Genomic DNA, 17,737 nt, shown 5'->3' with positions numbered 1-17,737 from the left:
GGGAACAAAGCTCCTGGGTCCCTGGGAAGGGCTGGAGGAGTCCTGCAGGATTCCTGGGCCCCCAGAGGGCAGGGCCCTCACTCACCTGCACTGGTCCAGGCTGGGACCTGCAAGCAGTAACAGCAGCAGCATTATTGGTGGGAGGAGAGGCAGTGGGTCCACTGGAGGGGGCAGGTGAGGGATGGTGTGGCAGGCGAGTGTCGTCACCAAGCTGGGCTGCCCTCCCCTCTTCTCCATTCCCCAGACACCACGATGCCCTGCCTCCCGCCTCACCCCCAGGTGGGCAGAGGCAAGCCAGGCAGGAGCAGACCCCGGGGGCCACATGGACTGTTCCTCCGAGACCTCTATGTCCTGGTCATTGACTGGGTCACAGAGTCTCTGGAACCAGGAGGGAGAATCAGGCCCCGGGGCAATCTCTGATGGGGGTTGGGGGAATTAGGAGGGACAGCATTTAGCACTGGATCTTTCGCAGAATAAATGCACAACAGACTCACTGTGGATGCTGAGTCAGTATTTAATTTGCTTCAGCCCCATTCTGAGCGCTCAGCTGGGCAATCTGAAAGGAACAGGGAACTTGGAGGAAGGATAGTGACTGATATTAATTTAAAAGAACAAAAATGCTGGAATGTTGACACTCCTGGCTCTCCTTCAAGTCAACCCTCTCAGTGTTCCTCTCCTCACCCTCACCATCGTGAGGAAACTGAGGCCGCCAGGCATTTGGCCAACATCACCCAGTGGTTTCTGAGTTTATTGCCAATTACATCTGACCAAACTCCTTCTTCCGGAGTTCACTTCTTTTTATCTTGCCAGTGATGGTTTTGGGCAGCTCTGAGACAAACTCCACCTGGTTGAGGATAAAGCAAACACATTCTGACCAAGTCACCCCGTCATTTTCTATCAACCCTCAGCTCTCCTCCTTTGCCCTCTCACAGTCCCCCAGACAGGCTGGCGCCATGTGGGGGCCTTAATGGGGTCCACCATTTATGTCAGATTCTCCTCTGACCTCCTGAAGTTGGATGCAGCCCTTTGATGTACTTTGACCAGTGAAATATGAGTAGGAGTGAAGTGTGCCACCTCTAACAGAAAAGTTGGGAGTCATTGAGACAGGCCACCCACTCTGTCCATCTCTTCTAGTTCTCTGGGAGGTACCTACGTGGTGGCTGCTCCTTTATCCTGGTCCCAGGATGAGCGGATGTGGAGCAAAGGCTCCGGGAAAGCTATGGTGGACAAGTGGCGTGAGCAAGAAAGCCACCGTCCTTGTTATAATCCACTGCAACTTTGGGACTGTTTGTTACCCACAGTAACATGTAGCCCTTCCTGACTGGTACGCATCCTCTCTTCTACTCTCGATAAAGCATCAGATCCTAATGTTAGCAGCATGAACTCTGTTGTCAGATACACATGGGGTTGAATCCAGCTTCTATTTACTGTAATCTCAGGCAATTTACTTTGAGTCTCTAAGCCTCAGTTTCCTCTCTGTAGACTGGGATGATTATCTCAGGTTGTGGGGAGGATTAAATGAAATAATAACGCATGTAAAGCCTTGAGTCCAGGGACTGGTACAGACAGTAAATGCTCAATAAACGTTAGCTATATAGCTTTGTAATATGTACTGATTGTAAACATTCAGACAATGCAGCAAAGTATTACTACAAAAGAAGGAAATTTTAACTTGTTTTTAAACATATCAGATAGCACTACATACGTTATTTCTTAGCCTGCTTTTTTATCTCAATAATATATTATTGTGATATTTTATGTTAAAAAATCTGCATCATCAGTTTAAATTACAGAATAATATTAAATTCCATGAGTAATTTCATCATTTCTCTATTGCTGCACAGTTTTATAGGTTGTGCACAGCATTTAAAACAAATGAAGTTGAACAAAAAATATCAGAATGTATTACACGTTGTTAGGGTAAATATCATTTTGTTCTTTTTTGTTTGTTGTGTAGGTATATGTGTATTGGATTGCAATATAGAATGTATTTCTCACGAAAAATAATGCGTTTTAATAGTTTGGAAGTTGCTGGTTTGGGTGTCTTTTTCAAATTTTGAAAGATTATAAATAACCTTCTTGGATATCTTTGGGCAATTGTCTGATATTTTTCTTTAGGTTGACACTCCAGCAATGGATGAGTTTCTGACACAGGATCGAGGTTCCATCCGATTCAGTGGGCTCCCTCACACCCCTAAGCTGAAATGCTTCTTCTGCAGAGAAAAATATTAGTGCTCTTGGCTACTTAGGCTTCACCCCAGACACTGTATGAGACTTGAGGCAGTGGAGCCCCCAGAACCACTCACAGGGACCAGACCCCAACCGTCTGCTCTCACTCACCTTCCTTGGGTACTTGTACGGGGCTGTCACTGACTTCACATGCTGCTGCAGCTCCTTGGTGAGCTGGTCTCGATCATGAGACAGGAAGTTTGGGGTCAGGACAATGAAAGCCTTCACTACCTGTGGTGAAGAACCAGAGTGGAGGCTCAGGGCGAGTGACAACCAAATTATAGTTTAAGGAGTAAATGCCTGGGTCTTCCCTGGAGGTCCAGTGGTTAAGACTCCGCGCTCCCACCACAGGGGCCGCGGGTTCGATCCCTGTCAGGGAACTAAGATCCTGCGTGCCATGCTACACTGCGCGGCCTATAAATAAATAAATAAAAATTTAAAAATAAAGAGTAAATGCTTACTAAATTAATGGGAAAACAAACTGACAGTAGAGCCTTTGGAAATCCCAGGTTCAAATCCCAATACTTCCAATTTCCACTCTTTGCCTTGGAACATTACTTAGCCTATCTTAATCTTGATCTCCTTCTCTGCGAAATGGGGAGAGGACAGGTTCATTCCTTACCAGGTTTATGTAAAGAATCCATGAGATAATACACATAAAGCGTGAAGCCAGTTTAAACGTATTTGTATTCCTATCATTGTTATCATCACCATTTTCACTATTATTATAGGTAGAGTTCTGTGGGCATTTAATAATAGTTAAGACCTTGAGGGCATTTAATAAATGTTGGTAATTTATTAGTTTCCTATTATTATTTATGTCCTCATTTAACTACACAGGGATTGTACATAGAAGGTGTTCAATAAACACTTGTTGAGTCAAGGATGCCTGCTCTGGAGCCAGAGTGCTCATTTTCCCACCACTTATTAGCTTGTCATCCCGGCAAGTTACTTAACCTCTTTATGCCTCTGTTTCCTTCTCTGCAAAAAGGTACTAAAAGAGCCCTTAATTCATTGTGTTCTGTGAGGGATAAATGAGCCGACACCCAGTAAGAGCTGATTAACTACTAGATGGCAGCAGCAGCAGCATTCACAGTCAGCATCGTTTCAGTCACAGATGAGGCCACAGTGCCCCCTGCTGACCACATCGTGTAAGTCACATGCACACCAAGCATGCCCTCCCTTCACCCTAGGTCCAAGGCTGGGTAGGTATGGCCTGGAAGTTTTCCCCTCACCTGCCCTCCCAGCCCCACACCCAGCCACGATGACCTCCACGTCCCGACCCTCACCTCCCCTCGAATCGGGTCCGGGCTGCTCACCACAGCGGACTCAGCCACCGCTGGGTGCTCTGCCAGGGCGTTCTCCACTTCTGCCGGCCCAATGCGGTACCTGCAGGACCAATGGTTCCTTCTGAGCCAATTCCCGGGCGAGGGTGACCCAGGCCCTCAGATCGCATCTTTGGGAAGACACATCTTCCCTTGGCACGGAGGGTATCTGTCACGGGGCGCCAGAGCCCTGTGTAATGGGACTGAAATGTGAAGTCCTGAACGTTCCATGCTAAGAAATACAAGGCTCAGGTGCTCCCCAGGTGAGAGAGGAGGTGAATGCTTCATCCTCCCAGAGCTCTGGGGCTTGTCTCAAGCTCAAGCAGCTTCCCCTGGCATGAAAACTCCTTAGCTTAAACATTTGTACAGATTTTACACCCTGTTCCTCACTATATCAGCATTTGTTTTAGAAATTAAAAACAACAAACTCAATTTTCCTGAAATTCCCAAGAAAACTTATGATTCTAGTGTAACGTGTCATTTTTGTTCTTTATAAATCATGTAAGAGTTAGGAACAACAGACTTGGAGTCAGACCGCCTTCATTCAAATCTGGCCTGCACCCTGTACTGTCTTTGAAACTTCAGGCAACGTTTTTCACTGGTCACTGACTCCATTTCCTCATGTAAAATGGGCATAATCATGGGAATTCCCTGGGGGCCCAGTGGTTAGGGCTACGTGCTCCCACTGTAGGGAGCACGGGTTCAATCCCCGGTCGGGGAACTAAGATCCTGCATGCCGCGCACTGTCAGGTCTACACCCACCCCCTCCCCCACCAAAAAAAATTAAAATAATATAAAATGGGCATAATCACATCTACCTTACAGCATTGGGAGGTGGTCATATAAAGCTCTACAGAGAGTACGGTCACATAGTACGTATTCCATAAAGGTGAATTTTATTATTGTTGTGTTGTTGTTATGTGTTTCTGTGACATGTGGTTCATCAGAGGGGCACACAGAATAAGGTCCCTCAACAAATAGGGACCAAAGTAAAGTTTCCCTTCCCAGTGCCTTTAACTTGCCTGATGTCTTACTTTGGTTCAGAGTTAGGCTGAGAGTCCCTCACCAAGGCATGAAGGAATGTCTGGGCATGCTACCTCCCACCAGGCTCGTGAGGGTGGTACCTTCTGCTCAGCGTCAGCCACACCTACCCGGAGGCATTGATGACATCATCGGCCCTCCCCAGGAACCAGAAGTAGCCCTCTGCATCAATAGTCGCTCTGTCCCCACTGTTGTAAAAGTCCCCACACTCCACTTCGGCTGTCTTCACTGGGTTACTCTGCAAAGAGTTTAGTGAGTTTAGAGATGATGAGCTACAGCAATGGGCTCGGATCTGGGTTTGAATCCCGCTTCTGGCTCTACCTGGCACCTGGGAAATTTTTAGAATCTCTCTGAGTCTACTTTCATTACATGCAAGCACTCAATGCATGCTACTGGTCAATTAGTGAACAATGTTCAACCAATTTTAAGAACCATTTTTTTCATTTCATTCATTTATTTATTTATTTTTGGCTGTGTTGGGTCTTCGTTGCTGCAAGCGGGCTTTCACTAGTTGCGGCGAGTGGGGCTACTCTTCATTGAGGGCCGCGGGCTTCTCGTTGCGACGGCTTCTCTTGTTGCGGAGCGTGGGCTCTAGGTGTGCGAGCTTCAGTAGTTGCGGCACGTGGGCTCAGTAGTTGTGGCTCATGGGCTCTAGAGTGCAGGCTCAGTAGTTGTGGGACACAGGCTTAGCTGCTCTGCGGCATGAGGGATCTTCCTGTACCAGGGATTGAACTGCATTGGCAGGAGGACTCTCAACCACTGCGCTACCAGGGATGTCTCCAGAACAATTTTTAAACATAACAACTCACTTTTGTGTGCCACTCCAGTAAAATAAAATTTCCGCTCTAGCATAACTCTCTTTTCTTCACTGTTATAAGCTCTGCATTTACACAGTGGCTGGACAGATGGGAGGTGTCAATAAATGTTTGCTGAATGAATTTTCTTCCCAAAATATTACCTCATTTGAGCCTCACAGAAAGCCTATGAAGCTGGTATTCTTCATTAAACTTTTAAGATAATTGTATATTTGCATGCAGTTATAAGAAATAATACAGAGAGACCTCATGTACCCTTTACCTAGTTTCTCCCAATAATAACATCTTGCAAATATATAGCTCAATATCATAACCAGCACATTGACATTGATACCATCCACCAATCCTAATCAGGCTTCCCCAGTTTTTTACTTGTACTCATATGTGCGTGTGAGTGTATCTAGTTCTATGCCATTTTATCACATGTGTAAGTCCATGTATCTTCCACCACCATCAAGGTACAGAACAGTCCCATCATCACCAGGATCTCTCACGTTGCTTTTATATCCACATCCACCTCTCTCCTCTCCCTTCTTCCTCCTCCCTTCCCATAACTAACCCCTTGGCAATGACTAACCTATTCTCCATTTTTGTAATTTTGTCATTTTAATAATGTCACATAAATGGAATTATATAGTATATAACCTTTGGGAGTGGCTCTTTTTTTAAACTCAGTATCATTCTCTGGGGATCCATCCACACTAATGTGTTCATCAATAGTTTGATCATATTTATTGCTGAACAGTATCTCACGTTTCAGATGAGACACAGGTCAACCATTCACCCACTGAACGGCACCTGCGTAGTTTCATTTTTAACTATTATGCATAGAGCTGCTGTGAACCTTACAGATTTGTGTGAGGCTGGCATTTTTTAGCCCATTTTACAGAAGAGGAAACTGATGTTCAAGGAGGCACAATAACTCCCTCAAAGTCACTCAGCTGGGCAGTGGGAGGGTTGGCGTTTGAATTTACAGCCTATGCATGTGACCACTAAGCACTGTGTTGGGATTTTTCTTCTTCTGGAACATGGAATAATTTTAAGAGGTTTCAGGAAAAAAATCTTTAAACATTAAATTGCATCCTTTTTTAGAGTCCCGTCCAATTGGTTATATTGAGATTCTCGGACATATTTTTAAAAGCTCTGGAGCTACCAAGAGTAAGATAAGTTTCTGTTTCAGAGCATTTTTTGCCTTTAATTTTTTATTTTTAGACAGTTTTAAAGGTAACTTTCCATTTAGAGTTATTACACCATTTCAGGACTTTTAGTGAAAATAGAAGTTAGCTAGAATTTAAGAAAATGTTTTGTGTGTATTATAGTTATGGTTATAATTGCCTCCTGTTTCTGGCAAGAGATACTGTTTTCCACTTGAGATACCAGATCAAATTCTTTTTTAAACAAATGCTTTAAAGGAATAATTTGATTTAAAGTGAAAAATAATGTAATTAATAGTATAGATGGTGCATGGATATGGCAGAAAATAGTTGATGTGGACTTGAATGACTGAAATTTAGGAGACACCACATCAAAGGGTACAGAAAAAGTCCCACCGCCAATTCATGTACCATTTGAACTGCTGTCCATCTCAGTGTACTGTGATACAGTTGACCTGACACGTCCCTGTGGACAGGTCTTCTCTGAAGGAAATGAAATTTCTTGATGTCAATCATCTGAGGTAGGGTCAAAGATTGGAACCTTGCAGATGGGACTCCCACACCCAGGGAAGGAATTCCTTTGTCTCTCTGGACCTGAACTTCTTGGAAGTAGGTTCTCAGAGCCATTGAAGAGCTCCTGAATGGTAGGAGAATAGTATCACATCCACCACACAGAGAGGGTCAGAGTCTACAGAGGCACCAAAGTGAGTTCTTCACCTTGACTACTTTTAAAAAGTGCTACTGGTGGGTGATGTCAAAAAAAACATGGCATATGAGGAAGACTTAAGGTCTCATTTCCCCCAGAAAACCACAAAAAAGTACAAGAAGTTGAATTGACTATGTACGACGTCTGGGAAAGAGTCAAAGGCTTAAAACAACCTTATAAATACCCAATCAAGAAAAAGCCTTCTTGAAAATGGTCGAAAAGTTTTGTGACACTTTATTCACCCTTGCTCCAGCCTTTCTCCTACATGGCAGTTTTAGTCTTGAGCAGATGGCAGCCCAGTTTCCAGTCCCCCTGCTCCAACCAGAGAGAGAAGATCTCATTTGCAAATTATTGTGCACACCTGTTGTAACCTATCTCAGGCTAATTGGAGGACTGGTGCAAGGCACCCAGCTCGTGTAACTCAGAATATAAGAGGGAAAAGCAATAGGCACTGTTCATAGAAGCTACTTGGAAGACTACAAAACTAAAAGATGCCTGAGATAAGAAATTATTGATGGAGATAGATATACAATAGATCATCAAGGTCTGGAGGAGAAGCTGGGGTGAGAGTCTTTCGGGAAATTAGGGTGTTCAAGACAGCTGTGCACATGGCGGTATTTAGAAAACCATGTACATACCTGAGCAAGACATGTGCTCACAAGAGTCCTAAGAAGACCTTAAGCTTTCACCTCAGACTGATCTCTCGGCTCAGAGCAAGCCTAGCTAAGTGGTGAAGGAGTACCCCAGCACAGACCTAACTTGTACATTGGTTGTTCTCTCCTTTTTGTTGTTATTGGTATTTTTGTTTGTTTGACCTCTTGGCACTCAAGAAAATCTCTGTCAAAACATTAGCTGACGCCTTCCCTGGTGGCGCAGTGGTTGAGAGTCCGCCTGCCAATGCAGGGGACACGGGTTCATGCCCCGGTCCGGGAAGATCCCACATGCCGCAGAGCGGCTAGGCCCATGAGCCATGGCCGCTGACCCTGCGTGTCCGGAGCCTGTGCTCCGCAATGGGAGAGGCCACAACAGTGAGAGGCCCGTGTACCGCCAAAAAAAAAAAAAAGAAAGAAAAGAATACTACAGACCCTTATGAATAATTGGGGCAAAATTCTCAGCAAAATGCTAGCAAACAGAATTCAGCAACATATTAAAAGGATTATATACCATGTCTAACTGGGATTTATTCCTGGTTCAACATATGAAAATCAATCAATGTAATGAACCATGCTAATAGAACGAAACTGGGGTCTGGGGGGCCCCATATCTATTCAACAGGTGCAGAGAAAGCATTTAACAAAATTCAGTATCCTTCCATGATAAAAAAAAACTCAGTTTATTTAATAAACTAGGAATAGAAGGAATATCCTCAACATGACAAAGGCCATACATTTTAAAAAAAAGCATAGCCAACATCATTCTCACTGGTGAAAGACTAAAAGATTTTCTCTTAAGATCAGGAGCAAGACAGGAGAGCCTGATCTCACCATTTCTACTCAACAAAGTATTGGAAGTTTACCCAGATCAATTAGGCAAGAAAAAGAAATGAGGCACCAAAATGAAACAGAATTAAAACTAGATCTGTTCACAGATAACATGATCTTACATGTACAAAACCCTAAAAAACTTTCTCTCACACACACAAATTGTTAGAGCTCATAAAGGAATTCAGCAAAGTTATAGAAAAGAAAATCGATGCACAAAATTTAAGGTGCAGTTCTATATTTTAACAATTAACAATCCAAAGAGGAAATTAAGAAAACATCAATAAGAATACAATACTAAGGATAAATTTAGTATAGAAGGTGAAAGACTTGTACACTGAAGATTAAAAATCACTGCTGAAAAAGAGAAAGAAGACATAAATAAATGGAAAAGCATCCCATATTCATTGATTTGAGACAATATTAAGGTGACAATGCTGCCCAACATTATCTACAGATTCAATGCAATCCCTATCAAAATTTCAATGGTGTTTTTTGCAGACATAGAAAAACCCATCCTAAAATTCACATAAAATCTCAAGGGATCCCAAAGTGCAAACACAACCTTTAGAAAGGAGAAAAGTTGGAGGACTTACACTCCTGATTTCAGAAACTTACTTCAAAGCTATAGCAATCAAAACAATGTGATACATTCATAAAAAGAGACATACAAACCACTGGAATAGCATAGAGAACCCAAAAAGTAACCCTCACATATACTGTCAATTGATTTTAGGCAACGGTGCCAAGACCATTCGGTGGGAAAGACAGTCTTTTTAACAAATGGTGCTTGGAACCTTGGATGTCCACATGCAAAAGAATGAAGTTACCTTATATCATACACAAAAATTAATTCAAAATGGATTAAAAACTTAAATGTAAGAGCTGAGCTTATGAAACTCTTGGAAGAAAACACAGAGGAAAATCTTGCCTTGGATTTCACAATGATTTATTGAATATGACACCAAAAGCACAAGAAATAAAAGAAAAATATTGAATAGATAAAATGTTCTTCACCAAATTTAAAAACTTTGTATGTCATAGGATACTATCAAGGAAGTGAAAAGACAACCCACTGAATGGGAGAAAATATTTGCAAAGCATATAATTTGCATATCTGATAAGGTATTAATATCCAGCCTACATAAAGAGCTCTTACAACTTAGAAACAACAACAGAAAAAGGAACAACCCAATTAAAAATGGGCAAAGAACTTGAATAGACAATTCTCTGAAGATATACAAATGGCCAATAAGAACACGAAAAGATGCTAGTCATTAAAGAAATGTCAATCAAAACCGCAATGAGTTACCACTTCAAACCCATTAGAATGGCCATTATTAAAAATAAACTGAAAATAGCAAGTGTATGTAAGGATATGAGGAAATGAAAACCCTTGTGCATGTGGAAAATATGTATGGCAGTTCCTCAAAAAGTTAAACAGAATTACCATATGATCTAGCAATTCCATTTCTGGGTATATAACCAACAGAAGGGAAGCAGGGACCCAAACAGTTACTTGCACAATCAGTGTTCATAGCAGCATTATTCACAAAGGCCAAAAGGTGGAAACAACCCAGATGTCCATCAAAACTTAGTATATACATACAATGGAATATTATTCAGTCTCAAAAAGATGACAGCTTGCTAAAACATGGATGAACCTTAAAAACACTGTGCTAAGTGAAATAAGCCAGACACAAAAGGGCAAATGTATGATTCCACTTATATGAGGTAACTAAAATAGGCAAGTTCTTAAAGACAAAAAGTACCATTAGAGGTTACCAAATGCTGGGGAGATGGGGACTAGGCAGCTATTGTTTAATGGGAACAGAATTCCTTCTGGGGATGGTGAAAATTTTCTGCAGATGCATAGTGGTGATGGTTGTGCAATACTGGAAATTTAACTCAGTGCTACTGAACTGTATGCTCAGGAATGATGAAAAGGATAAATTTTATATCATATATATATATATATATTTATGCCTCAATAAAAAGAAAATAAAAGAACAGAATATAAGCCAACAAATCTCAATGGAAGAGTGAAATGTCTCATTGCCATGGGAACATGTGAAATGAAGGAAATCAGTGTGGCCATATGTGAAGACATCTTTGCAAAATAAAATATGTTATGTACAATTTTTTTTAAGTCATGGCTTTGGGCCACCCCAGTTCAGTTTAACCAGAATCTCTGTGGTTGCATCCAAGTATTTAAAAAAAAATTCCCTCAAATGATTCTAACGTGCAGGCACTATTAAGAGCTGCTGATCTATACACGTTAGTCTGTGTTCATTTTCCCTTTTATCCAACCTTTAAACTGTGCTACTGAGAATTAAGGCTAAGGCTTGCACGATTGCTTCTGGACAATAGTACCACAGAGGGACTGGACCCCACCCACCCACCCAAGGCCATAGTGTGAGCACAACAGTGACACCAGTGGCTGTGACTTTGTAGAAAGGAGATGGAGTCTGAGATCAATTTCAGGGTCTGTCTGCCCTTCTACAGTCCATCTTGGAAGCTGAGGATTTCCTCTTAGTGGCCACTGCTAGCTAGGGTTTGTCTGATGAAGAGTTACAGCAGGTTTCTTTATACTCTATTGTAGGTTTCTGTAGTCCCTGGATTTCTCATTTAGAGTTTGGGCTCCAAAACACACCACTTTGAATCCTAGCCTGCCATTTATTTGACATGGGAAAGACATGTAAAGCTTCCAGTCTGCAGTTCCTTCCTCTTTAAAGTGGGGATAATAGCGCCCCTGGAGGCTCAGCGAGATTAATAGATTTGTTTGCACCCTGTTGGTAAGTGGGGTGGTATGATGTGAACCCAAAGCCAGCATTCTTAACCATAAGAGATCACTGGACCCCAAGTCTGGTGGTTCTGAAGCCAGGCTGTTTTCTACCCCATCAGTCAGCCCATAAGTGCCAGATGGCTTATGACAGAAAGGGATGTGCGAACACACTAGGAGCTTTGAGATTAATTAGAACAGGTTTCATTGGCTTGGAGTGAATAAAGGAAGAAGGAAGAAGCCTCAGGATGCAGAGTTGAGTCCAGTCCCTTACCACCTACACAGCTCCCTGCAAATATTCTTGGGCCGCATGGGGGCAGATGGTGTGTCCTTACCTCATAGTACATGAAGACGCCTATGGGCCTGGTGGGCTTGATCCTGATGCCAATGTTTCCTTCAGTGTGGGGCGGCAGGATGTTGCCCTTGTCATCAATGATCTGGAGCAAGAGACCTGTGAACCCCACCCTGCAGGGACCCCCAACACTCCGGCCCCACCCAAACACTGCCTGGCTCATTCATGTGACACAGTGGGGGTCATTGGGGGAGGGGGTTGTGGTAGAGGAGCCCTGTCAGAAAATAGAATAAAACGGTCAAAAGTCTTTGAAATCAGCAAATGGTGAAACCCAAGCCATGGGTCTATGTGTTTCATGCATATACAGACATCACAAATGTGTCTTCAAGATAGAAAACACGGATCAGGAAAAACTAAAAGCACCAGCAGTGGAGAGAGCCGCCTGTGCTACTGCAAATACTCTTTTCCAGGCTCGGTGCGTGAGGCCTCTGGCTGTCCTGGCAAGCTGCACTCATGCCCAGGACATTGCAGGTCTCAACTGAAACCTCCCCAGGAAACTGGAGGAAAAGTAGGCGGAGAAGAGGAAGGGCAGCCAGGAGGCAAGACTTGTTCTGTCACCTCGTGTCACACAATGGTCCAACCCTAGCTGAGCACTAACTGCTCTCTGCCAATGTCTTTACCACCAGACCTGAATGTCATAGGGTGGGATGGCCTTCCCCATGGAACCCGGCTTGATCTTCATCTCCCGGAGAGTGCCACAACTTATTCCCTGTTCACAAAAGAAGAGAACGGGGGTTGGCAAAGCGTCCAGGCTGATCACAAAAACACAGCATCCTTGCTCACAGGTGTCATTTGATGCTGTGCAAAGAGCCCTCATGGAGAAGCTAGAAGGCATTGACCCCACTCTAGTCAGCAGACATTCACTGCACCTGACCTGGACTGGGCCTGAGCCCGGTGCTGGGGCTACAGAGTCCAGTGGGAGAGGCCAAGAAGAAGCAGAGGAGGGAGCCCAGGGCTGTGGGCATGTAATGTAGGGTGTGGAGTGCCCACTGTATGCCAGACATGTGTCCATTTTGCGAGGAGGGCCATGAGTATATTTAACAACCATTTACTTGTAGCTGCCTCAACTGCTTCTCAGAGCTGTGCTGAGATTATTCAGATTGTTCACGTTGTTCCCCTACCCCCTGTGTCTTCCTGATGAACCTTATTCCTTCTTTATGGTTCTCGAAATTATCATTCTTCCTAAAGTTAAGCGCTTTACACACAGAGAGACCAAGGTTTGAATCCTGACTCCACCACTCACTAGCTATGTACCAAGTAATCCCCCTTGATCTCCTCCTCTGTCAAAGGGGGGTAATTATAACATTATCCCTGAGTGCTTGTGAGTGTGTGCCAGGTACACACCAAGTATTCAATAAACAACTACTACTAGCTATCTTTCAGTCCCTAATAAAAGGAAGTTGGGAGATTCTCTTTCTGTGGTATTTTTCCCCACACTCGTATTGCTGCTTGTCTGTTTCCCTCAGTGGATAATGAGCATTCAGAGAATAGAGATTGTCCCATCCGTCTCTGCACCCCCAGCATCTAAACACAATACCTACCTAAAAACAACAGTGACAACCATAACTGCAATAGGGGTTGGACACTGTGCCCAGAGTTTTATATACTTTCTTTCATTTACCTTATCATAACCTGGCAAGATTGGCATTATATTTCCATTTTGGAGATGGGGAAGCTAGACTCTGCAAGATTCAGTGATATGCTGATAGTCTCGAAGCCTATAACTGGCAAGGCTGGGATCTGAACTGGGGTCTGAGCTCCTGAGAGAGGAAGTACTTTCCCCTCTGCAATGTCACTGCTCACACTCCAGGCACGTGGAAAATGTTGCAGAGATGAGTGGATAGGTGTGAAAATGTTTGGAGAAATAAAGCACCATGCGGGTATCGGGGAGTATTCTGTTGTTATGAATAGTTGATGCAAAGGGACTAGTGTCATGGGTGTAGCATGTAGTTCTAACCTCACCCTCCCTGTCTGAATGCAAACTGAACCAGCAAGGACAGTCCTAGAGTCTTAACATTTCTCAAGCCCGGAAGCAGACCCAGTAACTAATTATTTATTTATTTGCAAAGTAATGTCAGAAAAGTATGTCAGTTGGGACTAAAACAGCTATTTTGCTACAGGCCCTGAGATGACAGTCATCCTTCTGTCAGCTAAAGGGATGATAGGGAAGTAGGGGAAAGTGGCTCTGCCCAGCATCGGAAATGCATTGAAAATGTGTTAGAAGTAAATACCTGCCCACACTATCATGAATAAAGTCCTTGAGGTTCAAGTCATGTGTTATACTTTGAATGCCCTGCCCACCTGACTGGTCAGTGATCCTCTTTGGGATCACACTGTGTGTATGTGTATGTGTGTGTGTGTGTGTGTGTGTGTGTGTGTGGCGTGTATATAGAAGATCTCTCCTCCTGCTAGTGTCTCACAATCAAAGCTGTGTGCTCTCCTCGTAAACACCCAGAAATGAACTAGTGAACTTCCGGGGCTAGCTCCTGCCTGCTCCTGTGGTTGCTGCCTAGGAAGGGACGGTGAAGTGGACAGGACTTGCAGTGGTGGCTTCCATGTTCCCGGAGAGTGCCTTCTATGCCAGTGCCCCTCCTGGGTTCCCTTAAACTAATTATCACAAGTACAGTGGCACCATGTCCTCAGACCCCTTACTAAGTTTGTCCAATACTTTTCAGCACATTGGTCTTTTGACAAGTTGATGAGCTGCAATTGTCTTTTCTGCAAATTTATTTGGGACAAATGAGCCTAGAGCTCTGGAGCCTCCCCTTGGCTTTGAGCAATGCTGTGTGCACAGTGGGGCCTCTGCACACACTCATAGCAGGATTCAGCTCATCTGCTGGGCTCAGCGGACGAGCACATCCTGACTGGCCAACAGGGACCATTCACCTACCGTTTCTGACTGTCCGTAGGCCTGGTAGAGCAGAATGCCTGTCTGTCTTCTCCACAGCTCTTGCTCCTCGGGCAGCAGGGCCTCCCCACCAGTACAGCAGTGCTCCAGGGTGGGGAACCTGAGGCTGAGGGGAAGGCAAGGTGTCAACAGAGCCCCCGCAGACTGGGCTTGGGCGCTCTGCCCCAGGCCCAGGGAGAGCGCAGAGCATTGTCATCTGGATCGTTCATCCTTCTGCTTCTTCGCTTCCTTACTTGCCTTCTGGGCATTTTACTGATGGTCAAGTCCAAGTGGAAGTCATTTCCTGTTGGTAACTGTTAACTCATCTGGCAGGCGTAGGTGGTGGTGGTGGTGGTGAGGCTAATGGGTTAAATCAGGGAGATCAGGATTGAATATGGATGTTGATGTAACAAGAGGGAAAAAAGTGTGCTTGGAACACATCCTAAGCATTCTATGTGGCTAAGCGGGTTATTTTTATAAACCATAAGGGCTGAGGGATAAGACCCCAAGGATATGCTAGGATGGTAATAGAACTCTACCGCCTTCTGGGAAGAGTGGGCTTATGTGAACTGAAGGCCTTTTGTGTTTCTGGCTGGAGAATGCAAATTAGGGGTTGGAAATGAATTGCTCGGGACATCAAGGAAGACCAGGATGCATGTAAGTAAAGAGAAGAAGGATCACAGGTAACAGCCCTGAGAGTAGGAATTTGGGAGAGAACAGAAGAGTCTGCTGTGAACATTTGCAGTAGTTTGCTAGGTACGTTGTGTGATGTAAAGCCTCTCATCTATTTTCCCCATGAAGATTTCCATAAGTAATACAAAAACCATCACAAAATAATGATGGATTCCCTGAAGGAAATGGGTAGAAGTGATTGGGGTCTTAGTACCACCTTGCACGGGGCTGAGCTGAGCCAGCTCGTAGGGATGAGGGAGGTGGCAGAATCCCTTTTCACCCTCTCCTCGTATATACAGAGCCTGTAGTGACGGACAGGAGGGCTGGCTTCATTGAGGGTATGTTCCTCATTCTTCTTGAGCTTTATCCAAAGTACATAAAATGGGCAGAGTCTCCAACAGAGTCAATATTCATGCCCTGGTTGAATTTTTATGGGGTTTATCCACCATCTCAAGAACGTTGCAACAAGTAGCTGTAATATGAGCTTTGATATACAGTTGGAAACATAATTCTGTCAGATTGAGGGTTCATGAATAAAATCAAGCTGTATTTCAGTTATCTTCATAAATTGAACTCCTTGATATTTTAAGTCTTATATGTCTAAAACATGTTAGCTCTGATTTTGAAGTAGCCATTTCAATTTCAGAGTCACTAAAAGATACATAAACAACCATAAGATTCAAAGAGCAGAGTTCAGGTGAGCTAAAAATTAATCCACAAACATGGGGAAATGCAAAATCAAAATTACAGTGTGATACTACATACCCATCAGATTGGCAAAAATTAAAACTTTGACAAAAACAAATATTGCCAAAGATGTGGAACAATGGGAATTCTCCAGCCCTGCTAGGGGGAGCATACCTTGGTTCAATACTTTGGAAAATAAGGTAGTAGGGTGCAATGTCAGTGTGACCAAGCAATTCCTCTCCCAGAGAAGATCTACAGCAATGTGTGTTTACATATTTATGTACATGTTCAAAAATTCAATGCAGCATTAATCATCAATAGTCCCAAACTGAAAACTACCCAAATGCCCAATAATAGAACTGATTAAAAATGTGCTACTTTCATAAAATGTAATGTTATACAGCAATGAAAATTAACTCCAGTATTATTTAACAACACGGACACTTCTTAGAAACATAATGTTGAAAAAAGAAGCCAGATATTACAGAATAATGTACGATTACATGAAGTTCAAAAGCAAGTAAAGTAATTTGTCTAGGGATATTTCTTATGTAAGCTATGAGGGAAAATAAGGAAATGAACACCATAAAAGCCAATATAGTGGATTCCTTTAGTGGAGATGGAGAGGCATGAGGAGGTCTCTGGAGCCACTGGCCATGTTCTATCTTTGTGCCTTGGGTGAGCGGTTGCATAAGTGTTTTATTTTGGACAATTCATTAATCTGTAAATGCATATCTTATATAGTTTTCTGTATGTTTATTTCACAACAAAATGTTTATAAAATTAAAACCCCCAATGATGCAAGGCTCACTCAGTGTTTCATTTGGTTCTCTGAATCCTGTTTAAAGAACCAATTAGACTAGCTGCTAAATATCACCACCAATATTTACCCCCCCACACACACACACACAGTATCCTCAAAGAACCATAACTAAAATCAGTCAGACCACAGTGCATCAGATTACTTAAAATCCTACCCGAAGATTCCTGTTACCAACCACAGCCACTTCTACCATACCTGGTGAAATTCTGCTGCAGAATCATTCGAAATACAGAGGGCGCAGCAAAGCATTGGGTAATAGGGTATTTGAATAAAGTCTAGAGAGTTAGGAGAGAAAAAAATTTATTTTTACAATTAAGATTTAAAATATAGATTTGTTATTAGCATTTTAACTCTGACCTCTCCTCTAGAAGAGCCCATTTACTCATCTGTTAATTCTTTCAGTATACCTAAATTGAGCATGAATTCCATACACGGCATGTGTCAGGTACTATTGGCACAACACAAGAAACTCTAAGTTGAGGGGATGGGTAGGGAGGGAATGAAGGGAAAGTTTTGTTTTGTGACTTTGAATAGTAAATTTTTAATGTAACATTTTTCATTTTCGTCACTATCTCCCATCTTCAATAGGAGAGACTGAAACCAAGTAATTTAAAAAGTTTATTTTTAAAAATTCATGAAAGTAATAATTGTAAAGTCAATTAAACCATTAAACTTTCAAATGCAGGGTTTGGGGTAAATTTGTAGACTCAATTCTTTGAAATAATTCAAGCTTAAAATACACTGAGAGTTTGGGGACACCCCTTGTAGGGGAAGGAGAATTAG

At 43.0% G+C, this 17,737-nt stretch overlaps 1 protein-coding gene across 2 annotated transcripts in view; it reads right to left on the bottom strand.

Moving 5' to 3' along the window:
• Positions 1–496: 496 nt before the first annotated feature.
• LOC309817369 (acyl-coenzyme A synthetase ACSM1, mitochondrial) overlaps positions 497–17,737 on the bottom strand; it is a 44,064-nt gene continuing 26,823 nt past the window's right edge. For both annotated transcript variants that reach the window (XM_082645624.1, XM_082645625.1), the window contains 8 exons: positions 17,150–17,229; positions 14,776–14,899; positions 12,514–12,594; positions 11,869–11,970; positions 4,706–4,833; positions 3,519–3,618; positions 2,341–2,460; positions 497–844 (listed from right to left, as the gene is read on the bottom strand). In XM_082645624.1, coding sequence (XP_082501750.1) covers positions 758–844; positions 2,341–2,460; positions 3,519–3,618; positions 4,706–4,833; positions 11,869–11,970; positions 12,514–12,594; positions 14,776–14,899; positions 17,150–17,229 — 822 coding nt within the window. In that variant the 3' untranslated portion in view covers positions 497–757. The remainder of the gene's footprint in view (positions 845–2,340; positions 2,461–3,518; positions 3,619–4,705; positions 4,834–11,868; positions 11,971–12,513; positions 12,595–14,775; positions 14,900–17,149; positions 17,230–17,737) is intronic.

Source organism: Mesoplodon mirus (genome assembly GCF_964341445.2).
Source record: "Mesoplodon mirus genome assembly, chromosome: 15".
In the NCBI taxonomy this organism is placed as follows: domain Eukaryota; kingdom Metazoa; phylum Chordata; class Mammalia; order Artiodactyla; family Ziphiidae; genus Mesoplodon; species Mesoplodon mirus.
The sequence above is the reverse complement of the archived record's forward strand: the minus strand, read 5'-3'. Positions and strand labels throughout refer to the sequence as shown.